Source organism: Pan troglodytes, chromosome 15, assembly GCF_028858775.2.
Source record: "Pan troglodytes isolate AG18354 chromosome 15, NHGRI_mPanTro3-v2.0_pri, whole genome shotgun sequence".
Taxonomy (NCBI): domain Eukaryota; kingdom Metazoa; phylum Chordata; class Mammalia; order Primates; family Hominidae; genus Pan; species Pan troglodytes.
The window spans coordinates 34,912,892-34,939,009 of record NC_072413.2 but is presented as its reverse complement, the minus strand read 5'-3'; the positions used below and the strand labels follow the sequence as shown (position 1 = coordinate 34,939,009).

Here is a 26,118-nt window from a genome sequence, read left to right as displayed (position 1 = left end):
CAATTTTTTGTAATGATATTCAGTGAAATGTCAACCAGCACTCTTCCAAACAAATTATCTATTAGATAGCACTTCCCACATCTAGATTATACTAGTAAATAAGTGATTCATTTATTAATCAGGACTCTGAAAACTATCTCTAAATCTTTAAATAAAAGATACATTTTGTTCATCATAGTTTTATAATTAATTTTTTATGTTGTTATAAGTTTTACCAAGCTGAGAACCTGTGACTAGAATACCTCATTTCCTCACTCCCATCCAAAGTATCCTACAGTAGGGAGTTTAGTGAAATATGATTTGTCATTATTTTATTTTATTTTCATTTATTTAGTTAGTTTTTTTGAAACAGTGTTTCACTGGAGCCTCCACCTCTTGGGCTCAAATGATCCTCCCACCTCAGACTCCTGAGTAGCTGGGACTACAGACATGCGCCACCACACTCAGCTAATTTTTTTATTTTTCTGTAGAAATTGGGATCTCCCTTTGTTGCCCAGGCTAGTCTTGAACTCCTGTGCTTCAGTGATCCTCCCTCCTCAGCCTTCCAAAGTGCTGGGATTATGGGCATGAGCAACCATGCCTGGCTTTCATTATTTTAAAAAGTGAAAGTTGAATAAATTCCACTGTAATCTTCTCTGTACAGTAGTGTTGCACCACTGAAGAATGCTAATGCATTGCTTTCTATATATTTGACTATTAACAATTTTAAATCACAAACTTCCTTTGACAGTGCTAACATGTGCCATGTGGCTCAGAATTTCATTTCCAAGCTTTAGCCTCCAAGCTAAAAGCACTGATTCCTTTGCCAAATGAATTCTGTATTAGATAGCACTTCCCATGCCCAGATTATACTAGTAAATATATACTAGATTTTACTAGTAAATAACTGATTCATTTATTAATCAGGACCCCGATTTAATGATCTAGGCACTGGGGCTCCTTAGGTTGGCGGATGGGAGGAATGCTGTGCGTAAAATGTGGGGTCAACAGGTCTGAGTGTGACTCCTGGCTTTCAGTCATCATTGAACCCATATTTATTGAGTGTCTAACATGTGCCAAGCACCAGGAGATGCAATAATGAGAAGCTGTCCCAGCACTTACAAGGCAATGGAGGTAACAGACAAAAACAAGTAAACAAACAAACTCACATTTAGGAGCGGTAAAGGAGAAATTCCCCCAGTATAAACCTGATGGTCAGGGAAGGCTTCCCTGAGGAAGTGACATTTGAGCTGAAGAATGAGTTAGAAATTAGCAAGGGACAGCAAATGGGCAAAAACATTCCAGACACTGGAACATCTAGCGCAAAGGCTCTAGGAGAGAGAGAGCTGGGTACCTTGGATAAAATGAAAAATAGCCCAAGTGATGGAAGCAAAAAGGTGAAGGCAAGAATGTGGCTAGAGAGACACAAGGGGATCAGATCATACTGGCCCTTGTAGGCCACACTAAGGATTCTTATCTTCATCTAAGATTCTTATCTTCATCATTTGGAAGCTGACAAATGATTTTAAGCAGAGGAACAGCCTGATGACTCTGGTTGCAGTGATGACTCTGGATGGGGTGGGGATGGGAGGGGAAAGGCAGAATGTATGCATGGAAATGATTGCAATACAAAGTGGTGGGGTCTTGGACTATAGCGTCCATGGGGGGAGACAGGGAGAAGTGGGCTGATTTGAGAAGTATTCCAAAGGCAGAATCTGCAGGATGTGGTGATGGACCGTATGTGCGTGTTGAGAAAAGTAGGGGGTTCAGAAGGATGCCTAGGTTTTTGGCTTGAGCAACTGAAACAATTGTGGCACCATTCACTGGGAAAGAAAACAACTGAAAGAGGAATGGGCTTATGGAGGAATATGATGGGCTCTGCCTGGAAACTCTGAGTCTAACTGCATTTGGGACTGCAAAGTGCCGACGTAAAGTCCGTTGGTTGGATGTGGGTCCTGTGGCTTGTGAGGAAAAAGCTGAGCTGGAGATAGATGTTTAGAAGTCATCGGTCTACCTCAATGAGAAGTGAAGTCTTGTCCCTTACTGGTGGAATGACCTTGAGCCCATCACTTCACTGCTCAGAGCTTCAGTTTTTTGAATCTGTAAATTGAAAAACAATGTTTTCCTATCTGATAAGATTGTTTTGAAGATTAAAACAAATAATATGCAAAGTAATTTGTGAATGTTAAGGTGGCATAAAAGTGTGAAGTGAGGTGGTCCCGATGATGTGATGAGGGAAGGAGTAGTGGAGCTCGTTAGTATGCAGAATTGCAGGAGGAATTTTTTCCCCCGAACTATTCCTTGTGTACTTAAATGAACACTGGTGGGTGTTTTGTTTTGTTTTTTTCTTGGCCTAGAACAAAGTCATTGATTTTATGTGTTCTGTAATCTAAGCCTGATTCAAAACTGGGAAACCAGTATTCTTTAAATTTAAACCATAATAAATCAATCCTTTGTGAAGGGGAAGGTATGATAATCATTAAAACATGTTGAAGAACGTCATCAAGTTGTTATAAACCCTGATGAGGAGGTGGTGTTCCTTGAAGGCCTTATTTCGTCTTTGCTGTAGGCTGTCTCTGGCCATTCACTTTGGACAATTTGTTTACAGGGTTATTGTTTCAATTCCCTTACCCAGCAATTGGTCATTCTGTTGTTCCAAGGAAATCTGAGATTTCACGAACTCTGACTGGCATGGGATAATTCTAGATTTTTCTTTAATTTAAAAAAAATCTATAAATGTCTTACAGTGTTTTTCATCTTCAAAGTACTTGGTTTTACAAGAAACTGTTCATAATGTTTTTCTCTGGGGAGTGGAAATGGGGAATTGTGTGTGTGTGAGAGAGAGACAGAGACAGAGGCAGAGACAGAGAGAGATTAAGTGGGAGAAAGTGAGCAGCGGTGGAGGGAAAGTATTTATTCTTTATATTAATACCATTCTAAGCTGTGGAGAGCTTTTACATTTTGTATGCATTAACTTTATGATAGGAAGTAAATCACTGAAAAATGTAGCAGAACCTCATAAAATAGATCACCTAGTTTACATTTTCACATTTACTTAATTCTAAGGCTATGTTTGCGGACGTAAAATAGGAACTTAAAACAGTAAGCCGCCGGACGCAGTGGCTCACACCTGTAATCCCAGCACTTTGGGAGGCTGAGGCGGGTGGATCACGAGGTCAGGAGATTGAGACCATCCTGACTAACACAGTGAAGCCCTGTCTCTACTAAAAATACAAAAAAAAAAAATTAACCAGGCATGGTGGCGGGCGCCAGTAGTCCCAGCTACTTGGGAGGCTAAGGCAGGAAAATGGTGTGAACCCGGGAGGCGGAGCTTGCAGTGAGCCGAGATTGCACCCAGCCTGGGCGACAGAGCGAGATCCATCTCAAAAAAAAAATAACAGTAAGCCCCGGTAACTCAGGTCAGCTATCCAACCTTGAAGTTCTTGACGTTTTAACTTCAGATTAGTGATCTATGGTACATATATTTTTTAAGTTATCACAGAAAAATATCCCGACTTTCTGTGCCACTTTATGCTATTAAAATCATTTTTATAGACTCCATGATTTTGCCTGATCCTTGTCACAATAACTGCCATTTTCAGATAAGGAAACCTAACAGGAAGTTACGGCCCAGAGATGAGTTACTGAAGTAATTCACCTGAAGCCATATGACAGGGGTGGGGAAAGAACCAGAGACTGGAGCTCTTTCGACTGTATCATGTAATGCTTTCACTCTACATTTTACCTTGTTTTTTTTGTTTTTTTTTTATTTTTTGGTTTTTTGGTTTTTTTTGAGACAGAGTCTCGCTCTGTTGCCCAGGCTGGAGTGCAGTGGCACTATCTTGGCTCACTGCAACCTCCGCCTCCCGGGTTCAAGCGATTCTCCTGCCTCAGCCTCCTGAGTAGCTGGGATTACAGGTGCGCACCAACATGCCTGGCTAATTTTTATATTTTTAGTAGAGACAGGGTTTCACCGTGTTGGTCAGGCTGCTCTCGAACTCCTGACCTCATGATCCACCCACCTCACCGTCCCAAAATGCTGGGATTACAGGCGTTAGCCACCACACCCAGTCTTACCTTGTATTTTGTCACACATAAATTATCTCTTTAAAAGTGGTTACTAAAATTTAAATAAATGAAGTGTCTGAAATGTCCAGATAACGTAACCGGATTCTCTGGATTCTCTTTCTGCCATGTTCAGACCCATAACCTGGTCCTCCCTTTCATATCCTCAGTCTGTAATCCATAGAAACACCGAATTATGAGACACGGCCCTGGAAGAACGGGTCATTACCAGTTTGAAAATGATGCCCTATGTTATGTTCTTTCAGATTTATTTTTAGGAGCTAGCTGTTCCTATTGAAGGGTGAATAAGTGACTACAATAGAGGAAAGACTGCTTTAGATATTGACTGACCATGGAATTCACTTAATGGAGGCATTCATTTACATCTTGTAGTAAATGGAATGGAGTGTCAGGATAAAGAATTATCCTTTCTCCCCAGAAACAGGCCATCACTTCTCGAAGTAAAGCACACTAGAAACAGATACTGATTAACTTAAATGCTGACATCTTTTTCTAATATCCATGGGAATAAACTCTCATTGCAAAAACAGTTTCTTTCATTACCATTCCAAGTTGGGGATGTTTAGAGTGTATTATTTGTGATGTTGACATGCAAATAAAAATCATTAAAATATTACATGTCATGAATAATTTTGTCTTCTAGTTCCATATTTACTTCTTTTCATATGTTTCCATAAATAAAATAATAGTGGAAACAGCTGTCTAAAGCTAATGGCTGTCAACAGTATTAAATGGTGCTTTCAGTTTGCATCCTAATTAAGGATGTTTGTAGGTTATTTTGCAAAAAACAATAGACCTTTTGTGTTGAATTTTGCCATGATATAAATTACATGTGTGGGTTAGAAATATTTTAAAAGAGAACAATTTTTCAAATGTTCAATCTTTCTTATTTAAGAAACCATTTAGACCTGTCCCTGTGGTCATTCACTACAGACAGCATTAAGTCAAACAGATTTATTTTCTTCCAAGGTAAATTCTGTAGAATGTCTGAGGGTGGTGCCAGACCCACTTCATTTTATCAGAAGAAATGTGGAAATGTGTTAGTTTCATGACTGAGAGCTACATCCTCCCCTAAGGTGTGCCCTGAGCTGAATGAAAAATGCACCTTTGGGTTCAAGGGGAGAACTTAGACAGAGCTGTTTATATTTTGAAAAGAAGAATCTCAATAGAATTAGAGCATAGTATGATTTAATTTATGACCATTTAATTTTCTGATTCTCTCTTACTCCGTCATTAGTCTTACCAGTCATCCGGTAATGGGAAGGGCAGGAACGTTAAAGTTTCATTAAGAACAACTCTCCTTTCTAGAAACCACTGGGGAAAAACTACAAGTACCTATTATCTATAAAATTCCAGGATATGTGACAATATTCTGTGGTAAAAAGGGGTATCTTTCATTGGCAGTTTGCACAGACTCCCTAGTGGGGATATGTAGCGGGGAGGGGGTATGGGAGAGGGCCGACAGCAGAGAGCCAGGGGTTCAAATACTTCCTTAAATAAATTTCAGGCCAGTCAGACACTCCCCAAGTGGATGGAAATGAGGTGCAAGTAGCTTTAGGTTCTCAGTGGGTCTATTCTATTCATTCATTCCAAAAGTATTCATGGTGCATCTACTGTATGTTGGGCACCCTCTTAGGAAGCATCAGCATTGCTCCTCCCTTAATGACGTTTACAGTCTAATAGAGGAGATAGACAATAAACAAATCATTGCACAAGGAACAGAATCATTCCAATTGTGCTAAGTGCCATGCAAGATAACTATCAAGCTGTGAGAATTTATAAACAAGGATTCTAATCTAGACCCATGATGGGGCAGGGAGATGGTGTAGGGAAGTCTGTTTTCTTTTTTTTTTTTTTTTTTTTTTTTTTTGTAGAGACAGAATCTCCCTGTGTTGCCCAGACTGATCTCCAACTCCTGGGCTCAAGTGATCCTCCTGCCTCGGCCTACCAAAGTGCTGGGATTACAGGGATGAGCCACCGAACCTGGCTAGAAAGGTCTTTTTTGGAAACAATGTTCGGGCTTGGGCTGAAGGATGAGGACAAACCACGCCAGCCTGAAGAGGTTGAATGAACCAGGCAGAAAGAACAGGAATGTGACTATCCTGAAGCAGAAAGAAACTCAGGGACCCCAGAGAAGATTAAGAATGAGTGTTGCTGGTGCATGGAGAACCAGTAGAGAAGGAGAAATGGAGGCTGCAGAGGTTAGCTTGACCAGAATGTTTTAGGCACATAATATAAAGGCAACTTACTCCCCTTAAATTATTTAACTGGGGGTTATATGGAACAGACATATTACATAAGTGGAACTAAGTGGACATGGGAAAGTTTCATGTATGGAAGTTCACAGGTATAATCTCATTGAACTAGCTTGGTTCAAAGACTTCTTCTTGATTATCTCCCTACCTCCATGTTGAAGCATCTCAGTGTGCTCCCTCTGGTTTCTCAATCTCTAGAGTTTTGTTTTGGGAACCTGGCTTGCTAGTTTTCCTTGGGGTCAGTGCCTTTATTGAGTCAAGGAACAGAGAGAACACACTACAACAGAAACATCCTGCTGGGTTCCCAAGGAAATATATAAATACTTTCCTGTATTCTATATAATACTCAATACATAATTAATTCCTAGGTGGTATTATCTAACCACTTGAATATATAGGTATATACAATACATATTATATCTGTGAAATATATACAGGAGATGATATAATCAAGAGATAACTATTATGCCTAAACCATAATCCATTTTGACATTATATATATGTATATTTTATAATTTGAGCTAAGTGGGTAAAACCTTTAAAATTATTCTACATTTTACAATACTTTAAAGAACAGACAACTTAGAGGAAAAAAAGGAATTTTCATGGCTATTTTCTGAATGGCTACATTTAGATGCAGAGGTTTTAACAAGACTTTGATTTCATTCCAAAGCCCAGAGCCCTGCAAGGATAGGATCTTAGGAATACTCCACATTCCTTAAAGAATGCTTATCAGTTGAAGCATCTCATTTTAGTTAGTGACCTTCTGTGGAGTGGGGAGCTAGCATTTCCCTAAATTATCTCGCATGAAGAGAAAACAAACACTGTAATAGATTCCTCTGATAGCAGTGAAGTAAAAACAAATGTATTTTTTAATTAAGCTTCAATAGCAGATATTTTCACTGGGGACAAAATAGCAGGATACCATGACATCGGGAGGAAAATGTTTTTGTCAAAGTTTATGAACAAAACAACAAAAGAGAGCCAAGATTAGAAGGAATGAAAGGTGTATAGTGAGAGCTGACTCTACTTGTAAGCTGACTTGGACCTATTAGAGCTAACAATAGCTAAAATGCAAATTTCCTCTTAAAAAAAAGGCAGTTCACTCTCACTTAAGCTGCCTCCTTGTTCAGTTACCAGGAGGCAACTATGATTCCAATGCACCACATCATTTTCATGACCACCATACCCAGCTGTGGGCAAGACAATGATGAGCTGCTATTATTTGCCTTGCGGTTGCTACCAGGTGCTTAACCAGTGTGTGTATCTGCCTCCTTTGTAATTTGCTTCTGAAACCTTGGTTCTTTGTTTATTATGTTTTATTAAAGGAAGCTAAGGCATTTATTACATACCTATGATGTGTCAGGCTCAGTAAATACACAAGAGGAGGGTGACATGGCATATCCCTTTTCTTTAGATATTTTGAACAAGTCTTCAAAAAGAGTGTGAGAGCCTGGTGCCTGTCTCCACTAACTCCTTTCAAAGGCCTGGCCCTAGCAATCTGACCCCAGGGCCCATGCTCTTAATCATTGTACTCTACATACTTCTTCAAATATGTGGACACATGACCCTTTGGGTCTTTCTTTCTTCAGAGTATACCCACAGCTGCCCATTCACTCTTCTGGTGACATGGCTTCCAGTCCTCTGAGCAGCCCATCTGTCCTACTATAGTGCATCACATTTGTCCATATCAATGTCAGATCTAAACAGAATACTGCAGTTTTTCATTGATCAAATGCAGAGTACACTAGGATCAACCATTCCTGTGACATGAACACACACCTTTCTTAAATGCAGCCAAAGACTGTGCACAAATAGATTGTGGGGGATTTGTTGGAAGAAGGGGATGGAAAGGAAGGGGGGAAGAATGTGTTTTATTTTTACATCAAGAAGTTGGTGTGGTCTGGGCACAGTGACTCATGCCTGTAATCCTCGCACTTTGGGAGGCTGTGGTAGGAGGATAGCTTGAGGTGGTATTGTATTAAATTTTGGTGGAACTTGGTGGGGTGTTCCAAGATGGCCGAATAGGAACAGCTCCAGTCTGCACTCCCATTGTGATCAACTCAGAAGACGGGTGATTTCTGCATTTCCAACTGAGGCACCTGGTTCATCTCATTGGGACTGGTTGGACAGTGGGTGCAGCCCACGGAGGGTGAACTGAAGCAGGACAGGGAGTCGCCTCACCCGGGAAGTGCAAGGGGTTGGGAGATTTCCCTTTCCTAGCCAAGGGAAGCCGTGACAGACTATCTGGAAAAACGGGGCACTCCCGCCCAAATACTGCACTTTTCCCAAGGTCTTAGCAACCTGCAGACAAGGTGATTCTCCCCCATTCCTGGCTCGGTGGGCCCCACGCCCACAAAGCCTTGCTCACTGTTAGTGCAGCAGTCTGAGATCGATCTGCAAGGTGGCAGCCTGGCTGGGGGAGGGACATCCACCATCGCTTAGGCTTGAGTAGGTAAACAAAGCGGCCAGGAAGCTTGAACTGGGTGGAGCCCACCACAGCTCAACAAGGCCTCCTGCCTCTAGACTCCACCTCTGTGGGCAAGGCATAGCTGAATAAAAGGCAGCAGACAACTTCTGCAGACTTAAATGTCCCTGTCTGACAGCTCTGAAAAGAGCAGTTGTTCTCCCAGCATGGCATTTGAGCTCTGAGAACATACAGACTGCCTCCTCAAGTGGGTCCCTGATCCCTGTGTAGCCTAACTGGGAGACACCTCCCAGAAGGGACCCACAGACCCCTCATATAGGTGGCCACCCCTCTGGGTTGAAGCTTCCAGAGGAAGGACCAGGCAGCAATATTTGCTGTTCTGCAATATTTGCTGTTCTGCAGCCTCCACTGGTGATACCCAGGCAAACAGGGTCTGGAGTGGACCTCCAGCAAACTCCAACAGACCTGCAGCTGAGGGACCTGACTGTTAGAAGGAAAACTAACAGAAAGGAATAGCATCAAAATTAAAAAAAAAAAAAGGTCATCTACACCAAAACCCCATCTGTAGGTCACCAACATCAAAGACCAAAAGCAGATAAAACCACAAAGATGGGGAGAAACCAGATCAGAAAAGCAGAAAATTCTAAAAATCAGAGTGCTTCTACTCCTCCAAAAGATCGCAGCTCCTTGCCGGCAACAGAACAAAGCTGAACGGAGAATGAGTTTGATGAGTTGACAGAAGAGAAGTGGCTTCAGAAGGTCAGTAATAACAAACTTCTCTGAGCTAAACGAGGATATTCGAACCCATTGCAAGGAAGCTAAAAACCTTGAAAAAAGATTAGACGAATGGCTAACTAGAATAAACAGTGTAGAGAAGACCTTAAATGACCTGATGCAGCTGAAAACCATGGCACGAGAACTTCATGATGCATGCACAAGCTTCAATAGCCAATTCGATCAAGTGGAAGAAGGGGTATCAGTGACTGAAGATCAAATTAATGAAATTAAGTGAGAAGACCAGGTTAGAGAAAAAAAGAGTAAAAAGAAACGAACAAAGCCTCCAAGAAATATGGGACTATGTGAAAAGACCAAATTTACGTTTGATTGGTGTACCTGAAAGTGATGGGAAGAATGGAACCAAGTTGGAAAACACTCTTCACGATATTATTCAGGAGAACTTCCCCAACCTAGCAAGGCAGGCCAACATTCTAATTCAGGAAATACAGAGAACACCACAAAGATACTCCTCAAGAAGAGCAACCCCAAGACACATAATTGTCAGATTCACCAAGGTTGAAATGAAGGAAAAGGTGTTAAGGGCAGCCAGAGAGAAAGGTCAGGTTACCCAGAAAAGGAAGCCCATCATATTAACAGCAGATTTCTCGGCAGAAACCTACAAGCCAGAAGAGAGTGGGAGCCAATATTCAACATTCTTAAAGAAAGGAGTTTTCAACCCAGAATTTCATATCCAGCCAAACTAAGCTTCATAAGTGAAGGAGAAATAAAATACTTTACAGACAAGCAAATGCCAAGAGATTTTGTCACCACCAGGCCTGCCTTACAAGAGCTCCTGAAGGAAGCACTAAACGTGGAAAGAAACAACCGGTACCAGCCACTGCAAAAACATGCCAAATTGTAAAGACCATTGATGCTATGAAGAAACTGCATCAATTAATGGGCAAAGTAGCCAGCTAACATCATAATGATAGGATCAAATTCACATATAACAATATTAACCTTAAATGTAAATGGACTAAATGCTCTAATTAAAAGACACAGACTGGCAAATTGGATAAAGAGTCAAGATCCATCAGTGTGCTGTATTCAGGAGACCCATCTCACATGCAAAGATGCACATAGGCTCAAAATAAAGGGATGGAGGAAGATCTACCAAGCAAATGGAAAGCAAAAAAAAAAAAAAAAAAAAAAAAAAAAGTAGGGCTTGCAATCCTAGTCTCAGATAAAACAGACTTTGAACCAACAAAGATCAAAAGAGACAAAGAAGGCCATTACATAATGGTAAAGGGATCAATTCAACAAGAAGAGCTAAGTATCCTAAGTATATATGCACCCAATACAGGAGCACCCAGATATATAAAGCAAGTCCTTAGAGACCTACAAAGAGACTTAGACTCCCACAAAATAATAATGGGAGACTTTAACACCCCACTGTCAATATTAGACAGATCAACGAGACAGAAGGTTAACAAGCATATCCAGGACCTGAACTCAGCTCTGCAACAAGCAGACCTAATAGACATCTATAGAACTCTCCATCCTAAATCAACAGAATATACATTCTTCTCAGCACCACATCACACTTATTCTGTAGTTGACCACATAGTTGGAAGTAAAGCACTCCTCAGCAAATGTAAAGGAACAAAAATCACAACAAACTGTCTCTCAGACCACAGTGCAATCAAATTAGAACTCAGGATTAAGAAACTCACTAAAAACTGCACAAGTACATGGAAACTGAACAACTTGCTCCTGAGTGACTACTAGGTAAATAACGAAATGAAGGCAGAAATAAAGATGTTCTTTGAAACCAATGAGAACAAAGACACAACATACCAGAATCTCTGGGACACATTTAAAGCAGTGTGTACAGGGAAATTTATAGCACTAAATGCCCACAAGAGAAAGCAGGAAAGATCTAAAATCGACACCCTAACATCACAATTAAAAGAACGAGAGAATGAAGAGCAAACACATTCAAAAGCTAGCAGAAGGCAAGAAATAACTACAATCGGAGCAGAACTGAAGGAGATAGAGGTACAAAAAAACCCTTCAAAAAAACCAATGAATCCAGGAGCTCGTTTTTTGAAAAGATCAACAAAATAGATGTACGGCTAGCAAGACTAATAAAGAAGAAAAGAGAGAAGAATCAAATAGATGCAATAAAAAATGATAAAGGGGATATCAGCACCAATCCCACAGAAATACAAACTACCATCAGAGAATACTATAAACACCTCTACGCAAATAAACTAGAAAATCTAGAAGAAATGGATAAATTCCTGGACACATACACCCTCCCAAGACTAAACCAGGAAGAATTTGAATCTCTGAATAGACCAATAATAGGCTCTGAAATTGAGGCAGTAAGTAACAGCCTACCAACCAAAAAAAGTCCAGGACCAGGTGGATTCACAGCTGAATTCTACCAGAGGTACAAAGAGGAGCTGGTACCATTCCTTCTGAAACTATTCCAATCAATAGAAAAAGAGAGAATCCTCCCTAATGCATTTTATGAGGCCAGCATCATCCTGATACCAAAGCCTGGCAAAGACACAACAAAAAAAGAGAATTTCAGACCAGTATCCCTGATGAACATCGATGCAAAAATCCTCAATAAAATACTGGCAAACCAAATCCAGCAGCACATCAAAAAGTTTATCCACCATGATCAAGTCAGCTTCATCCCTGGGATGCAAGGCTGGTTCAACATATGCAAATCAATAAACATAATCCATCACATAAACAGAACTAACGACAAAAACCACATGATTATCTCAATAGATGCAGAAAAGGCCTTCGACAGAATTCAACAGCCCTTCATGCTAAACACTCTCAATAAACTAGGTATTGATGGAACGTATCTCAAAATAATAAGAACTATTTATGACAAACCCACAGCCAGTATCATACTGAATGGGCAAAAACTGGAAGCATTCCCTTTGAAAACTGGCACAAGACAAGGATGCCCTCTGTCACCACTCCTGTTCAACATAGTGCTGGAAGTTCTGACCAGGGCAGTCAGGCAAGAGAAAGAAATAAAGGGTATTCAATTAGAAAATGAGGAAGTCAAATTGTCTCTGTTTGCAGATGACATGATTGTATATTTAGAAAACCCCATCGTCTCAGCCCAAAATCTCCTTAACCTGATAAGCAAATTCAGGAAAGTCTCAGGATACAAAATCAATGTGCAAAAATCACAAGCATTCCTATACTCCATTAACAGACAGAGAGCCAAATCATGAGAGAACTCCCATTTGCAATTGCTACAAAGAGAATAAAATACCTAGGAATCAAACTTACAAGGAATGTGAAGGACCTCTTCAAGGAGAACTACAAACCACTGCTCAACGAAATAAAAGAGGACACAAACAAATGGAAGCATATTCCATGCTCATGGATAGGAAGAATCAATATCGTGAAAATGGCCATACTGCCCAAAGTAATTTCTAGATTCAATGCCATCCCCATCAAGCTACCAATGACTTTCTTCACACAATTGGAAAAAACTACTTTAAAATTCATATGGAACCGAAAAAGAGCCTGCGTTGCCAAGACAATCCTAAGCCAAAAGAACAAAGCTGGAGACATCACGCTACCTGACTTCAAACTATACTACAAGGCTACAGTAACCCAAACAGCATGGTACTGGTACCAAAACAGAGATATAGACCAATGGAACAGAACAGAGGCCTCAGAAATAACACCACACATCTACAACCATCTGATCTTTGACAAACCTGACAAAAACAAGAAATGGGGAAAGGATTCCCTATTTAATAAATGGTGCGCTGGGAAAACAGGCTAGCCATATGTAGAAAGCTGAAACTGGATCCCTTCCTTATACCTTATGCAAAAATTAATTCAAGATGGATTAAAGACTTACATGTTAGAACTAAAACCATATAAACCCTAGAAGAAAACCTAGGCAGTACCATTCAGGACACAGGCATGGGCAAGGACTGCATGACTAAAACACCAAAAGCAATGACAAGAAAAGCCAAAACTGACAAATGGGATCTAATTAAACTAAAGAGCTTCTGCACGGCAAAAGAAACTACCATCAGAGAGAACAGGCAACCTACAGAATGGGAGAAAATTTTTGCAATCAACCCATCCGACAAAGGGCTAATATCCAGAATCTACAAAGAACTCAAACAAATTTACAAGAAAAAGACAACCCCATCAAAAAGTGGGCAAAGAATATGAATAGACACTTCTCAGAAGAAGACATCTATGCAGCCAACAGATACATGAAAAAATGCTCATCATCACGGGTCGTCAGAGAAATGCAAATCAAAACCACAGTGAGATACCATCTCACACCAGTTAGAATGGCAATCATTAAAAAGTCAGGAAACAGATGCTGGAAAGGATGTGGAGAAATAGGAACGCTTTTACACTGTTGGTGGGAGTGTAAATTAGTTCAACCATTGTGGAAGACAGTGGCGATTCCTCAACGATCTACAACTAGAATTACCATTTGACCCAGCCATCTTGTTACTGGGTATATACCTAAAGGATTATAAATCATGCTATTATAAAGACACATGCACACATATGTTTATTGCAGCACTATTCACAATAGCAAAGACTTGGAACCAACCCAAATGTCCATCAATGATAGACTGGATTAAGAAAATGTGGCACATATACACCATGGAATACTATGCAGCAATAAAAAGGGATGAGTTCATGTCCTTTGCAGGGACGTGGTTGAAGCTGGAAACCATCATTCTGACCAAACTATCACAAGGACAGAAAACCAAACACCGCATGTTCTCACTCACAGGTGGGAATTGAACAATGAGATCACTTGGACACAGGGCGGGGAACATCACACACTGGGGCCTGTCAGGGGTTGGGGGGCTGGGGGAGGGATAGCATTAGGACAAATACCTAATGTAAATGATGAGTTGATGGGTGCAGCAAACCAACATGGCACATGTATACCTATGTATCAAACCTGCACATTGTGCACATGTACCCTAGAACTTAAAGTATAATAATAATTTTTAAAAAAATTTTGGTGGAACTTTTGTGGGGCTGATGGGTTTTTTATTCATTTAAAGACCAGCCTAGGCAACATAGTGAGACGCTGTCTCTCCAAAACATTTTTTTTTAATTAAAAAATTAGTTGAGCATGCTGGCTCACACCTGTAGTCCAGCTACTCGGGAAGCTGAGGTGGGAGGATCGCTTGAGCCCAGGAGGTTGTGGTTACAGTGTGCTAAGATTGCACCACTGCACTCCAGGCTGGGCGACAAAACAAGAGCCTGTCTTAAAAAAAATAATAAATAAAAATAAATAAATAAAAATAAAAATAAAAAACTAGATATGTGATATGTATAAATCTTTATGATCAATTAAAATCCCTAGATTACATGAACTATAATCAAGTCATCTCCCTCATCTTAAACTTGTATAGTTGTCTAAATTCAAAATTTTACATTCACTATGCTTAAATTTAATCTTCTATGTTCAGTCTAGTGCTAAAGCCCATGATGATAATTTTTAATGTTGAGTCTCTCATCTGTCATCCTAGCTTCCCCTCCCTGCCTGTCATCAGCAGATCCATTGAGCAAGCCTTCCGCATTTTCTCCCATGTTCATCCAACCTTTCTTCAGGCTGCCATATGTTCACATCTTTCACAGCAGAGCCATTCTGTTCAGCCAGAGGAGAATCCCTCTAACCACGCTCTCATCCATCCTCCATTCAGTGCCTTGTTCAGCAGGATAAAGTGGGAAATTTTAAAGTGATTTTCTGAAATTAAGGTGTGCAAAATGATTCAAAAAAATGAAATTTTCAAAAATGTATTACTACAATAAATCTTCTGCAGTTCCTTCATGCATGAGCTTCATGTAGGTACCACCTCCGGCTTGCAGCCTTAAGGAAATGAAGGACTGCGTTGCAACCTCCACTTCACCTATTGTGATAGTGATGTGCTACAGAGGGCATGGGAATGAGTCACAGAATTGAGTTCTGCAAAGAAATACTTTTGTGATACCCCCAAAATCATGTAACTCCTTGTAGGACCACCCTATTTGGTGCAGTACCAGGAGGAATTAAAGGGTGACTTAATTGCAGAGATCAAAGAAAATGTGATTTGGGCTGACATGAGGTGGGAAGATTCCAAGATTAGATTTTAATGCTGAGTTCCCTTAAATGAAAAGCCCTATTGCTGTCCTCTACTCAACCTTGCCTTTTGCAGAGAAGCAGGCTTCCTGCCCTGTGTCCCTCATCACCCCCACTCCTCACTGGCTGACAAATCCTGCTTTCTCATCTTCCTTAACCTCCTTCTTCTGGCATATCGCTGGGTGAAATGCCTTCTTAAAGACCCCAGACCCTAATCACAAAGACCTCTGAGATGAGCGATGTTTCTGTTTATCAAGCTAGCAGCCAGCTGGCCAGCTAACGAAGCCAGGTGTCAGAGCCCATGCCAGGAAAGGTAAAAGGGGAGGCATATGCCTCTTTCAATGGACATATTTTATCTCCTCAAGTGCCATTGCCTTAAATTACTTATGCTGTCTTTAGCTCTTGGCTGTATAGTTTGGACTATATGGTTAAATTAGCTACAAATGTGTAGGGTGTTAACTGTTTTGAGTCATATGATCACGTTTCTGATGTTGAATTTTTAGAGGTTGTGGGACATCACAGCCGCCAGCGTTTTGGGATCACTTCTTAATGTCTCTTGTTAAGTCACAAAGAGTCTATAAATAATATGTTCTGTCAGAGAAACTCATTGATCTCCCTGAAGAGGGGCTGGTAAACACATCTCTTTAGCTGTGCACTCACAAAAAGATCACACAGTGTGATGGAAACAGCCAGAGAATTCTAGCAAGAAAACCTGGTGTTAATTCTCAATTCTAGTATTTACTAGTTAGCCATGTGTCTTTGGAAAACTTACACCTTCTCTCTGTCTCAGTTTTCTCATTTGTGAATGGAAATATTAATTTCAGCCTTAAAATGTTTGCAAGGGAATTAAACCATTTTTAAAACCTGCATGAATTGTTTTCCATATTATTATCACAGAATAAAGTCAATGCATGCAATATTCATTAATATTTCAGACTACTCAGCTCCAGTTTAGTTATATCACATGATTTATAAGAAAAATCAGAAAATATTTAGAGGAAAAGATCCATAGATGAGGAAATAATACATACCACTTATAAATAAATATTTAAAAAGAACTTTTTTTAAGTGTACTGGAAATAAAAGGCTATTGCAGTAACAGATTTTATTTTTATTTTTATTTTTAATTTTTCTAAAGACAGTCTCACTATATTGCCAAGGCTGGTCTCAAACTCCTGGCTTCAAGCTATCCTCCCGCCTTGGCCTCTCAAAGTCAATAACAGTTTTTAAATTCCAATGAATTACATCAAGAGTAGTTAACAGTTGCTTGCCCTTGCAATTGAGCAAAGTGTTGAAGTAAAATGGTTTAGGCTTATTGGTGAGGAACATCAATTAAGTAGAAGAAACAGTTCCTAATTGGTGACAGTTGGAGCTAATTATGGAATTAAGTTGGAAATTTTTAATAACATAATAGATTTTTCATCAATATTAATATTCATTTACATAATTTATATGTGATCCATTCAAAATACTTGACTTAGGCTAGGTGGCATTCTGAATTCACTCCTAGTCTGGTGATTCTGGGATTTTTATTTTCTGTCACTTAAGTCTTCTCTTGGCCTAAGAGGTGATCTCCTTGCATGTTGAATGAGGGTGCAGCCCTGAGAGGCAAGTGCCCATGTCTCTAAAACTGGTTGACATGTGGCAGTCTCAGAGTCACCAATACTTTGGCTTCTTCACTTCTAAATAATAGAACTTTAGCTCTCTTTTGACTAATTCAAGATTATATCCCTTTGTAAGGTAGGAAATTTCTGTATGGCTCAGGTACCTCGTCTGCTCTGGGATGTTGTGGGGCTTAAATATACAAAGGGCTTAACCCCGTACCTGACTCAGAGTGAGTGTCTTCTCATTCTCATCTTCTTCCTCCAGTTTTTAAAATAAATTAATGGAAAAAGGCAAAATGATACTCTAGGTCATGTGATTCTCAATTCAGAGAGCTAGCCATTCAGCTAATATGGTGACTCACTGTAATAGTATGTCTTCTGTTGACTTCCTTAACAGCCAACGACTGGCCAAGCTTTAAGAGGCAGAAGCTAGATATCATCTTACAGGACTCAGATAGTGAAATCCCAGGAGCAATTTCCTCCCCATACTGTATGTTTGCCCTCCATTTTTTTCACACCCCCACTTCAGTACTAATCACATTGAACTAGAATAGTTGCTTAGATGCCCACTCCCAGTCCCCTCTCTGGACCATTTACCTTCATATCCAACTCTAGCACCCAGTGTAGGAATGGACATATAAAGACACCCAATAAATATTTTTTGGCTGGATTCACAATGAATGAATCAGTCACAAGAAGCAATATGACATAATGGTTAAGAAACATAGGCTTGGGAGTCAGAAGGAGCTGGGCTCAAATCCAGGCTCCACCTCTTACAAGCAGTGTGATCTTGGACAACTGACTTCACTTTTTAAGTCTCATGTCCTTACCTGTAAAATGGTGTTATATGCCTAACTCATAGGGTTTGTTATATCATATATACATTTTGTATACACTTTTTGCACATGACATTGTGCCTGGTAATAAATATTATTAATAATAGCATTATTACTTATAACAGTATGAAAAAATACAAATATTATAACATGTATAGCAATTTTTGTTGCTATTTACTTTTGCTATTAATTTTCTTGTTATTTATTATTATGGTTATCAGCAGAAATGCTGTACTTGCTGCTAGCCAGTGCACAATGACCCACTCAAACTATGAGATAGGTATCACTCAGATCAGGTGACCCCACTGATAGCCATTCTGGCTTTGGACTGAGCTAAGGATAGGATAGGTTGAACAGAGTTAATATCATTGCCTTCAGTTGTGTAGCCTTGAAGAAACAACCCCTGTTTCCACCAAGGAAAGCTTCAAAATGCTTCCCAACACATCCAGAGCCCCTTAGGGTCAATGATTAAGGTGAATCTTAGAGCATCAATTATCCAGCCCAAGGATCCAAAGAGGGTGAATGATCAACTTAATTAAGCAGTGGTTCTCAGACTTTACCATCCATCAGAATAACTTGGAGGACTTGTTCAAATAGATTGCTGTAGCTGGGCTCCATTCCCAGATTCACTGGTCTGGGGTGGAACCTCAATTTTGATTTCTAATAAGTTCTCACATGGTGCTGATGGTGGTGGTGTGGGGAACACACTTTGAGAATCACAGAGTTCATGGATATGGTTGAGATGTGAGTAACTGGACTCCAGAGCAGGAATGTGTGTGGAAATCATTTCACTTAGGTGGATTGCCTGAGAACCCCTGTGGAAATTAGGGCTTCCTATTTTTAGCCTCTTTGTTTTCAACCCTGCACTGCCCTTTCCTTACTTCATAAACATATTGGTAGGGAAAATGGTCTCGTGAAATTGTTTTCAAGCTTTTACAAGCCTAATAAAATCAACAGACACACTCCCCAGGAAAGCTCATCTACACAGACACAGAAGCTGATATGGTTTGGCTTTGTGTCCCCACCCAAATCTCATCTTAAAGTTCCCATAATTCCCACATGTTGTAGGAGGGACCCAGTGGGAGATGGTTGAATCATGGAGGCAGGTTTTCCCATGCTGTTCTCGTGATAGTGAATGGGTTTCATGAAGGCTGATGGTTTTAAACACGGGAGTTTCTCTGCACAAGCTCTTTTTTTGGCCTGCTGCCATCCACGTAAGATGTGACTTGCTCTTCCTTGCCTTCCGCCATGATTGTGAGGCCTCCCCAACCATGTGGAACTGTAAGTCCAGTTAAACCTCTTTCTTTTGTAAATTGCCCAATCTCAGGTATGTCTTTATCAGCAGCGTGAAAACGGACTAATACAGAAGCATTGCTTCGAATTTCAGAAGGTTCTTAGACACCTCCCTCACCAACCCACCCACTAACTCTTAGGAGTATAAGAAGAAAAACTATGCCTTGAGGCAAAGTCTTGGGTTCACTCGGATGTAACAAAAAATCCCTTCTTATGCTTAACCTTTCAGTTAACTCATTTGTAAAATAGGAATAATAATAATAGTTCGTACCTCAAAAGTTGTGAAGATTAACAGATGTATTGCTTAGACATTTGCACTTAGCAGTATCTGGCACAAAATATGTACTTCAATCAATGTTTATTTTTATTAAAATTGTTACCTCTTCTGTGAGCTGGGGAAGGCATGTTTTAACCTGTAGTGAGGTGCTTGTGGGAAGAGAGGAGGCCAAGAGAACGGCTGGAAATGTAGGGTTCTGGGCTGCTGGAGGTGGGGCGGTAGGACCGAAGGCAGCAGGCAGCCGTCCTGATGCTGCCTGGGTGCTGCCCAGGGGCTTGCAAAGGCATCCACAGGGGTAACAGGGGTCTGGGTAGAGGGGACAGCCCCACTCAACTTGCTTTCTTCAGCTCCGAGCATCTTGGTTTATTTAGCACCTACAGTGTACTCTGCAAAACAGGTGACACAAAGAGGAGTAACACATGCTCCTATGCTGTGCAGACTCACAGCCCTGCAGGGAAGAGAGATACATGCAAAAATACACTAAACACTAAGTGGGCCATAGCAAAGGTGAGGACTGTTGTTCAGACAGTATCTCAGGAGTAGAGGGGAGGATAAATCAATTTTGACAGGGGATCTGTAAAACTTTCTTGGGTTAGTGGGATTTAAGCAGGACCTTAAAGGGCAGTGAGATTGCTATAGGTGAATATGATGGAGAAGGACATTCTAGGCTGCAGGAATTGTTTGAAGAAAAGCGTGGAGTTGGGAAAGTGCTTGGTATATTTGAGTAATTATGAATTAACCAGTGTGACCATAGTATGGATTCGGGGTAGGTTGTAGAAGTGGAAGCTAGAAAGATAAGTTGGAAGCATATTGTGGGTGTGGGAAAGAAATCAATGGCCAAGTGAGGCAGTTCGTCTTTATTCTCTGCGCATCCAGGAAGTATGGAGGGTCTTTGAGTAGGGAGATACCAAAAGCAGATCTGTTTTTCTAAAAAGAGAACCCTGATATCACTGCGAAGAATAGATCCTAGCAGGCAGGAAGGAAGCAAGACTTGGTAAAGGTAACGGGAACTTGATCTAAAGCCAGAGAGGTGGCAGTGGCCAGGAGAGGATGAACGGGAGAGGCATCTGAGATGCTGCATTCATTCGAGGATGGCTAGCAGCATGTGACAAAGAAAGCAGAGGCGAGCTGAGACAGTTGTCCTCGCACACACAGGCCCAGCCTGGGATGCTGGATTCAAGCAGGCTGTGTGGTCAAGGAAGAAACTGCCTACTGGCCCAGAAGCTGGTGGTCAGTGATAGCCTCATGGCCATCCCAAGCAAATTCTTTTCCTCCCTAGAATGCCCACAGGGGTAGCAACTGACCATCTGCTTTGCCAGTGTGGAACATCAAAATCACTGATTCCTAGACTTGGGTCCTTATCTGGCAGCCTCAGGAGCCCTGGAGAGCTTTTTTAACAACTTGCAGGCACCTTCTTCTCACCCCCGAGATGGGTCTGCAGCGGGACCCAGGCATCTGTATTTTGTAAAATTGCCAGATGATTCTGAAGCACAGCTGGATTGGAGAACCACTGTGGGATCTTACTGTTGTGCTGGGAAATGTATAGAAAACAAAGGTGGGCCGGGCACGGTGGCTCATGGCTGTAATCCCAACACTTTGGGAGGCCAAGGCAGGCAAATCACCTGAGGTCAGGAGTTCGAGAGCAGCCTGGCCAATGTGGTGAAACCCCATCTCTACTGAAAATACAAAAATTTAGCTGGGCATGGTGGCACATGCCTGTAATCCCAGCTACTCAGGAGGCTGAGGCAGGAAAATCCACTGAACCGAGGAGGTGGAGGTTGCTGTGAGCCAAGATCCTGCCACTGCATTCCAGCCTGGGCAACAGAGTGAGACTCCATCTCAAATAAATAAATACAAACAAAGGTGGACACTTACTCCTGCTAGTGAACACTATGATATGATGGCCTGGAGACCTAACCTTTTGGTTTCCAATGCCATGTCTCAAGCACAATGACCATCATTGAGTCTCTTTGTTCACCTTCCATCCCCAACTCTGGTCCTCAGCAAACACATCAGCCAGTCTCCCAAACTTCCCAGAAGGACAACGTGTATACAAATCATCATTTCCATTCTTGTCCTTAATTGAAAAAGAAAGAGAGCTTGGCAATGTCACGGGGATTTCAAGAAAGCATCTTTTCACAGAATGTTTGCATCTTCAGAAAACAGGCTACATAATAATACTATTCATTTTCTGCCAGGTTTGTGCAACACTTATAACACTTTTACTTATATTATTGTTTTTATTTCTCAGAAAAATGATACAATTTCGAGGTAAGATAGGTGTTAAAAACTTCCCTTGGATACACTGGGCTCTGGGTGATTCAGTGACTCATCAGAGGTCAGACAACCAGAGCTGGTCTAGAATTCACTGTCCTCCTGAGCTCCAGTTCTGTTTCTGTGCCATAATGGAGAGGAGTAACATAAAGGCATTTTTCTCTCCTTGTAAAAGAGAAAAAATGGGGGGAGAGGGAATTATTTAAACACACCTCACTCATACTGCAATCACTGCATTGTTTTTCCTGTTGAAACACCCTGTTGGTTTTCAAATCCCTTTAAACCTCCCCGGCACCTGTATGGCCCAGATCCAGGAATTATTACCAAACCCTTGCTTTTTATATTTAGCCACATAGGAGTTTCTGTGATGGTAACTGGCTCTTGGTTCAGTTGAAAATTTCAGAGCCCTCAGAAGTTTTCTTCTTTCATAGAGGCTGGAAGCATGTAATGCTTAGACCTGAATTTTCTTGTTTAACTGAAGCATGGTATGCTTCCCCTCTGGATAAAATAGTGTTGTGGCACAGCCCTATATTGTTCCTCTGTGATGATCCCTCTAAAATATTGATCAAAAGAGAGGGCAGGGAAAAGATAGGGTGGGGGGTCGGAGTCAGCAGCTTATAGTATGTGATACGACCTCTCTTCAGAGAACAGAAGACTGAAAACATAGAACTGAGGTTGGCAACATAATGAGAACTTCCCAGCAAATTCATTATAACAAATCATAATGTGAGCTCACAGGGCACAAAAATAGGCCAAAGGAAAGTGACTCCCACATAAGACCTAATTAAATACTTTGATGTCAGAAAGCAGTGCAGGGAGGGGTGGAAAATCAAATCAGACCAACGTGAAGGGCCTAAATTCTAACAGAAAGAAGAAATATTTCTCTTTTACTCACTCTCGCTCTCTCTTTCTCCTTTTCTTCCTTTGCCATGGAGGAAGAACAAGATTCCAAAACAATGGATTGTAAATTCTTCAGCCAATTAGTCCAGTGACTTACTACTGTTTATAATGCACAGAATGTCACAGGCTGTTTTGCAGCCGCCCCAAGTTGGTTTGTTAATAACAGGAAGCTAGCACTTCTCAGTACAGTGGATCAGCTACACGTGAAAATAAATGCAAAAAACCTGGCGGGGAATAGCAGCAGACCGCGAGTAGCCTTGATTTAATTTAACATTTGGGGGTCCACACACAAATGAGCATTTTAGTAGGCTTCATGGTGGAAGTTGCTGTCATTTGTAAAATATTCTGGCCAATTAGCTAATAGTGTGCTTGGATTTCTCCTGTTTTGATACAGTAATACTAAGTACATTGTGAAGCCCAATTATACAAATCATCCCCATATGCCATACCAGTCTTTCTTTATGAACTGTGTTTATAAATCCTGTGTGAGGAAATGTGTACTTCAGCAATTTAGACCATGTGTAAAAACATAGCCAATGGGATTGTCAAGAAAACAAGTTCCAGCCTAGGAAATCCTAATGTGTTCTGCTGGAATAACAGGAGGGTGCCGGGAGTGCAATGCTCTGCTTAAATACATATTGCTTTATAGTGTTTAACTGATTTAGGGGCTTCCGCTCCCCTTTCTGTTATATTATTCTTCTTTTCTTTTAGGATCCAATCTTGGAGTTTTTGAGAAAATTTGGGATTGGTCTTCTCTCGGGGACAATAGCCTCAGTCATTAACATCCCTTTTGATGTTGCCAAAAGTAGGATTCAAGGGCCTCAACCAGTTCCTGGAGAGATCAAGTACAGAACCTGTTTTAAAACAATGGCAACAGTCTATCAGGAAGAAGGGTAACATAACACATTCTTATTTTAATAAATGTATGAGGCTCACGTATTGTTAGAACCGTATTGTCCTTCCATTTAGATGAGAACCAGTAAGCCCTCCTAAGTGGAGCTTGTGTCTAAGAAACTCTGCGAATATACATGACAAACTTTCCAAGACAACACAGTAATAAGATGTTGTAAACATGTGCTTACACCATCAAGTGACAATATGCTGCATGTTTGCCTTAGAATGCCAAGGTGAACTTTTTACTTGGCAGTTTGTATAACGTAGTATTGTATATGTCCTTCTAATATATAGGCAGAAGAATAATTGTCTTCTGGCTGTAAATCCCATTAAATTGCCACCTGATTATATTCTTCTGGGAGAATTATAGAGTTCTGTAAAAACACTTTTAAAAATTTAAAGTATGTGCATTTTTCTGATTTTTTTAAATCTTACTTTCTGTTTCTTCGCCCCTCTTTTTCTCAAGTAAACAAGTAATATTTTATTATTTTGATATAAACTGCATCGTATTTCCTAATGTAAAGACTGAGTTTGTGGTCTTTTAAATTCAATTACAAAAGTCATTCTGTCCATATACACAGCTGTCTTGAAAGTAAGACCTGTCTTGAAAGCAAAAACCATCTCACTGATGAAAGTCATGTTTCTGATTGGACAGGACCAGCACAGTTGGTTAATAAAGAATTCATTAACTCTTTCCCCACATCCAGTTTGCTGCAGAGAATACTAAGATGCTGTCTGCTTTGAGATGTGTGTAATTCCAAATAATTTATTTTTTTAAATGCTGGGCCCCCATCTCAATAAAGCTAAGGTACAACTCCATTTATTTTCAGAATAAGAACGTTTCTCTTTCCCTTCCCATTACAGGATTTTAGCTTTGTACAAAGGCCTGCTTCCCAAGATTATGAGACTTGGACCAGGTAATGATAATTTTGATTATTTAATCCTTCCTTCTTTATTGTTCTAGCGTCTCTTTTTTTGATATTTGTGTCCATCAGCAACAAAATATTTACCACTTTGTAAAAGACAGAAACCTTGAGAATATAAAGTTGTCTATGAGTATTTGAGATACTGAAGACATCCATTAGAAATGTTCTACCTTTGTTTATTAAGTACTATTTATGAACTTGCTGGAGGCTAACAGAAGCCAAAACCCAGCTTAAGTCAATAGGAAGAAGCCACAGGCAGTTGGAGTTTGAGTGAGAGCCGAGGTGTGTGCAGTGGCTTCTGGCTGAAGGGGAGGCTTTTCACTGAGTGAGGGACCAGCCCAATCAAACGTTTCCTCGTGCTCCTAATTCATTCTTGCTCCTGCCTCAACTTCATTTCAAAAAAAGAAAAGGAGGACAGCTTGCCTCCATGAACAGCAAAGCCACTCATCTTTACAGTCACCTCTGGGGGTGGTGACACCGTAACTAGCTGCTTACCTCTCCTGGGCTTTGTCAGCATGACGCTGCAGGCTTCTGGCTCAGGGCCTCACTTCAGGACGCCTACCCGCAAAAAAACCGGCTGCCATTCCCACAGGGAGAATCGGCTGCCTCTGTGTAAATAGATAAGAAAATAACTTCTGCAGACTCAACCGCCAGGGCAAATAGTCTCAGATTATAAGCAACCTTGTGAATAAGTACAAAAGTATACTCTAGACCACACTTATTTTTTTAATCAGGCTACACTCACCTACTTATACACACTGGTAATATTTCCTAGAACCTTCTCCTACACCTCCCCTCTCTCCCTTTGCAGTTCCTCCCTTTTAACACTATTGTCCTCCTACCCTGCTACACAAACACACATGCACATTCACCTTTAGATCTCAGCCCAATGAACCAACATTTCTATTAATCTAAGATAGAGAACAAGAGTCTGTAAATTGAAGCTGGTGAACAGCTCACACTTTCATATATTTAGGAAACACTTCCACAATTCCCAACCCATCTATCCCAATCCTTATAGGCCTTTACACATGGATTTTGTTTCATATTTGGGATTCAGACCTACCTTCCGTTAGTCATTGGCCCATGTGTAAAAGCTAACGCAGTAATAGAACGTGGGGAATTTTGTGCATCTCTGCCAGTATGTGGTGTTTTTCCTTCACCGCAGAGTAAAAACCTGCTAGTAGACCTAATATGAGAGGAAATCACAGCACCAGCCCTCAACCAACATTCTCAGAAAGGGATGGGCCTAAAAAGGGTGGTGACAAGGGAGAGGTTAGCTAAAATGGTAACTGACTGGAACCTTCATCCAAAACTCTTAAATAATCTGACCCCAAGTTTTGTTAGAGGCTTGCAAATGTTTGGTTGGCTTTTTAAATGTTTTGCGTGAGAAGTCCTGAGTTGCTGTGGTGTTAGACTCAAAGAAAAGGGTTCTTGTGAACTGACTGTCCAGGCTAAGCCAAACTGTGAATATCTGGGAACCACTCACAGACCT

At 40.7% G+C, this 26,118-nt stretch overlaps 1 protein-coding gene across 5 annotated transcripts in view; it reads left to right on the top strand.

Moving 5' to 3' along the window:
* SLC25A21 (solute carrier family 25 member 21) overlaps nt 1-26,118 on the top strand; it is a 495,613-nt gene that overhangs the window by 466,454 nt on the left and 3,041 nt on the right. For all 5 annotated transcript variants that reach the window (XM_522830.9, XM_016926013.4, XM_009427709.5 and 2 more), the window contains 2 exons: nt 23,515-23,696; nt 24,562-24,614. In XM_522830.9, coding sequence (XP_522830.2) covers nt 23,515-23,696; nt 24,562-24,614 — 235 coding nt within the window. The remainder of the gene's footprint in view (nt 1-23,514; nt 23,697-24,561; nt 24,615-26,118) is intronic.